General features: G+C 45.6%; 1 protein-coding gene across 2 annotated transcripts in view; it reads right to left on the bottom strand.

Annotated features, from left to right (window-relative positions):
* The window catches only part of TGFB2 (transforming growth factor, beta 2), a 91,464-nt gene that overhangs the window by 37,969 nt on the left and 48,233 nt on the right, over positions 1–5,262 (bottom strand). For both annotated transcript variants that reach the window (XM_008589201.1, XM_008589200.1), the window contains one exon: positions 1,381–1,544. In XM_008589201.1, coding sequence (XP_008587423.1) covers positions 1,381–1,544 — 164 coding nt within the window. The remainder of the gene's footprint in view (positions 1–1,380; positions 1,545–5,262) is intronic.

Genomic DNA, 5,262 nt, shown 5'->3' with positions numbered 1-5,262 from the left:
GAGGAGGAGGGTGGACAGAGGACGCGTGTGTGGTGTGTGTGTGTGTGTATGTGTGTGTGCGTGCGCGTGTGTGCGTGTGTGTGGTGTGTGTGTGTGCATGTGTGTGTGGTGTGTGTGTGTGGTGCGTGTGTGTGCGTGTGTGTGTGCGCGTGTGGGGGGGATGTGTGTGTGTGTGCGCGTGCATGCGTGTGTGTGCGCGTGCATGCGTGTGTGTGTGGTGTGTGTGTGTGCGTGTGTGTGTGGTGTGTGTGTGTGCGTGCGTGTGTGTGTGGTGTGTGGAGTGTGTGTGCGTGTGTGTGTGCATGCGTGTGTGTGGTGTGGGGTGTGTGTGTGCGTGCGTGTGTGTGGTGTGTGTGTGTGCGTGCGTGTGTGTGGTGTGTGTGTGTGCATGCGTGTGGTGTGTGTGCATGCGTGCATGCATGTGTGTGTGTGTGTGTGTGTGTTGGGGCGGGGGGTGTGAATCGGAGAGAGTGGGTAGAATCAAAGAGGACAAGGAAAAAGGATGTAGTTGGTGAAGAGACTGAGCTAGCAAAGAGAGGCAGAAAAAAGTGAAAAACAGAGTGAGAGAAGACAAAGGAGTGAAGAGAAGAGGAAAGAATAGAAGAGGAGAAAGGGACAGCCATTGGATGAGAAGAGGGTCCACTGGCTTCTCTCCTCAGGGTGACATTAGGCCTACATCATCAGACTTTTCAGATGAGGGCTTTGACCTCTGGACTGACACCCTCCCACGGGCGTGCATTCTAGCCATTCATGCCACTGAAGAAGTGTGCTGATGTGGATTGGGTCCCCCAAGTTTTATGTATTCGTGGCTTTATCCCCACTGTGACTGTTAAGAGGGAGGGAGATCCTATTATGGTAATTGAAAGGTGGGGCCTCGAAGAGGTGATGAGATTGTAGGACGATGCCTGGTGAATGGATTGATAATGGTGGTCAGGGGCGTGGTTCTCAGAAGGAGAGCACATGAGAGTCTCTTGTCTCCTCTGCCATTTTCTGCCATGTGAGACCCCTGCATTGCTATAAAGCCATGCAAAGAAGACCCTCACCCAATATGCTCCCTGGACTTCAGACTTCACAGCCACTGAAACTGTACGCAATAAATTTCATTTTCTTAGACATTACCCAGTTCCAGGTAGTTCGTTATCAGCAACAGAAACAGACCAATACATGTGCTCAGAGATCCAACACTGCACTGTACAGAGTTCTTCTTCCCAGGTGATTAGGAATGAGCTATTGCTACAACAGTAATAACGAATGAGGGCCTCATCACAGTTAGGAGCATACAGAATGGCTTCTGTCAACTGAGGAAACCTCAAACAGTAAAACCCTTTCACCCTAAGACCTCAAACTGATGCCCATTAAAATGATCCAAACAAAAGTTACCTGATACAGTTCAATCCGTTGTTCAGGCACTCTGGCTTTTGGGTTCTGCAAACGAAAGACTCTGAACTCCGCTTTTACCAAATTGGAAGCATTCTTCTCCATTGCTGAGACATCAAATCGGACAATCCTGAAGTAGGGTCTGTAGAACGTGGGCGGGATGGCATCTGCAAAAAGTTAGGGCAATCATTGAAAATGATAAAATCCACTGTGCTCCAAGACAGCATGAGATAGTCCCAAGAAACCATAAGGGAAATATCTCCAGAAGAATTTCGTTTCCAATAGCCAATTTAATACCATTAACAATTTAAGCAGGAAAAAAAATTAAAATCAACATGTGCGTTTGGTTACAGGAATAGCAGATTAATAGAGATTAACAAACCACTTCCAACTACATTTGAAGGCAGGCAGTTAACCCCCTATCCTTTGAAGGTTGACAGAATGATGGAAAACTCTAAATGGTTATGAATTGGAACACATTCATGACAGTTGATGCCTGGAGAGAGCTGTCAGGCTTGCATACACTTTAATCAGGTGTGCCAAGAAAATAGCTCCTAATGGTAAGCAGCTTGCCCGTGTAGTTTTTTCCTCGAATGTTTCATGTCCAAATACTCTACTTTTATCCAGGCTCATGCATTGCATCTTTTTTGGCTTCACTATTCTGTTTTCTCACACACATATGACCAAATACACTCTCTAGTCATGTTATGGTGAGGAAATCTGAATAAATAAAACTACACCCACATACTGGTTATACCAGGTCCAGTCTCAAAATTCTTTATTCAAGATAATATATGTTGGCAGGAGGTAATTCTAGCTTATAAAGAGAAAAAATAAGCCCAAATGCCTTCAGTTCTAAACCATGTAAAACACAGAGTTCTAGAGAGTACACAATAATTTCGAGCTTATAGGTTGCTTAGGGTTTTGCTGTTATTTTTCAGTAATCTGACAGAGCCTCCAAATATGTGACTGGGGCTATACTAACATCAGAACAGGTCCTTTCCTACCCCCGTGCTTTCATATACAACATTCTTTATTGATCACCTACCCAGGCAGACCGCTTGTCACAGGTATGTTTCTACAATCTTCTTCCAAAATCTCCTGCAAACTTACTTTCTCTATTCCAGAATGTTCCATCCAGTCCTGGTCTCATTTCTTTCTACCCTCTCTTCAATTATGTAGCTTCATTACAACATCATCATTCACAGTTGTTATGTTTCTTCACAAATGTTTTTATAACCTCTGCATTATGTTTGTTTATTTTATTCTCCCCCAGGAAATTTTAAGAATCTTGAGGGCAAAGACTCTATTTGCCAGGTCTTTTTTTTTTCCCCCACAGATCTAGGACAGGGCTCTGCATACATGCAGTTTACCAAATACTCACTGTTTGCACAGTTGGTCATCAATAGGAGTTTTGAAAGACTCAGGCATCTGGCTACTGGAACACTAACTTATTAAATAAACGAGTCATCTTACTGATCTTAAAATAGAAATAAATACCTTTCGTGATTTCTTGGGAAATCCATGCCCTTACGATTACACTGGGAAAAAAGATCTATGAACACACTAACGTTTGCTCATCTTAGGAGCTCTGCATTTTCCCCCTCACAGGGGCGTCTCCCATCCCTTTCCCCATGTACTTGTGACTCTCAGAAAGCAGGCTATGGAGAAGCAGTGAATTTCAAGCCAAGCTCTCTGCTCGATGCTGCTTCATAAAATGACTGAATTGAGACCTTGTAGCCCGTGAACCAGAAGTCTCAGAAACAAACAAACAAACAAACAAAACCCCAAAAATCCAAAGCATGCAGGTTTCAGAGAAAAGGAAGTATTCATGCAGACACAGTGAATACCCACGGCATCACCCCTGTGAAATAGTTGGTGGGCAGTTTTCAGGCTGGCAAACACTGGTACAAGCAGAAAGGTTTTTGGAGTCCCCTAGCATAGCAGTTTGAAAAGGCAGATGCTGAGAAAAAAAAATAGATGTTCTTCTCCGGAGGCTGGAATATGCCCACCCCAGTGACTGGAAAGGCTAATACTATGCTGATCAGCTCAGCTGAGCACAGGCGGGATGCCCAGACCAAGACGCCTGGGCAGGGCTGCGGCCCGGCTCTCCGGCTTAGCATACCGTCTTAGCCAGAACCTTCCACAGGCCAGGAGGCTGCATTCATCTTCCCATGGCCTCTGCATCAGACAGCAGAAGCTTCAAACATCGTTTGAAAGAGCATCCTGGAAGAGCAAAGCTGATTTAGTGCTTTTCCCGTCGTTAGGAAGAATAAACATCTCGTTCATTTTGCCCTTGTCTTTTCGTGGAACCCCATAGGCCTCTTCTGCTCCCACACACACCCATCTCTCACACCCACCCACCGCAACCTTATCCTTCCCTCAAGTTTGTAAATAAGAGCTCTCGAGATTTATTTTTATTCTCTTTTGTGTTTATTAAACTTTGAACAATTTTTTCTCCCTTTCTGGTCTCCTGCCCATATGCACGCTTTCTTTTTATGGCTGCCTCAGACCATGAGGTCAATTTTGTTTCTTCTTCTTCTAAGTAAATCATCCAAGGATCCTGTCCTAGGCATTTGAGCTTTGAAGGGACATTTACAAATATTTACAGGAGTGGCTTGATAGTTAAGTACAGTCCTTCTGCTCTGCTCCCTATACATTGGCAAACAGCCCTCCTCCCCTCTGGCACTTATAACTATTTAGGCTGTTTATATTTCAACTGCCTGATAATACAAATCTGCATTTTTGGTTCTTGTTTTATGAGTAGAGCAGTTAATGCACAAAGAAAAAGGACAGCTGAGCAGCCCCCACCAGCGACTCTCCTCTGGCTGTAGCCGCCGTGAAGCGACCGGGCCAGGAGGACCCGGCAGCCTCCCCCACGCCTCTGCTCCAGCACAATAAACACTGTTGACCAAAGAACTGACTACCACTTCCAAGGGTCCGTCCCAGCTGTCCCCTGCTATCATCTGCTACTGAGCATTATGCCAAATGTCTCCTCATTTGGACAAAAAAAAAAAAAAAACCTCACTGTCATTTGCTCTGGCCTAGTCTGTGACCCTGCCCTTACTTCATAAACGCTTTCGGACATGTGGTGCACAGGAACCAAAGGAGGCCTTGCTACACCCAGCCAGGCCGCGGCAGGCTCGCCCCTCAGCCCCTAGTGCCAGAGCAGCAGGGTAGGTGTGTAAGGCTGTGCAGCTCTGATCCACCCACTCAGCCTGGGAGGGATGGAGCTTTTTCCTCTGCTTCCTCCAAGAGCTCACTTCCCGCTCTGGATGGGAGTTCTCTCTCAAGTCCTCTGTAATTCCAGTCCCAGTTCCTGTTCCATTGCCAGGCAGTCAGGTACTTGTGCTTGATCTCTGCCAGCCTAGCCACATTCACATCCTGGCCCGCTCCTTCCTCTCAGTTTCTGACCCACTTTTCAGTTCAATCAAATCGATTTTCCTCCAGCCCTTTGGATTTCAAACCAGCGAGCTGACTCTGGTCCTCCAATTCTTTCTCATGCGCCTTCCTCACAGGGGAAATCTTGACATAGAAGATTCCAGCACGTCATCAAGTGACTGGTTCCCCCTCCCCTCCACCCTGGCCACACACCCCTGCTACATCAAATTTTAGGGAATGGAGAGAGAGAAAAAAAATGAGGAAATCTAACTAGGCATTAATTTACAGTATACAGAAACAGTATACAGAAAGCCTAAATATAGCCCTTAGACATATACTACTCTATAAACATTATATGTTGACTTGTATCAGTTCCAAATAATTTATTAGCTTATTGCATATCATCTTTTCCCTGTGTTAGCACCTCCAGCTCAGAAATCTTTACTTCTGGCTCTTTGGTTCCTTGCAGCCCATGGCTGGCTTCATGGGCAAGTGACCAGTGCA

This window comes from Galeopterus variegatus, unplaced genomic scaffold, assembly GCF_000696425.1.
Source record: "Galeopterus variegatus unplaced genomic scaffold, G_variegatus-3.0.2 Scaffold5293, whole genome shotgun sequence".
Lineage (NCBI taxonomy): Eukaryota > Metazoa > Chordata > Mammalia > Dermoptera > Cynocephalidae > Galeopterus > Galeopterus variegatus.
The sequence above is the reverse complement of the archived record's forward strand: the minus strand, read 5'-3'. Positions and strand labels throughout refer to the sequence as shown.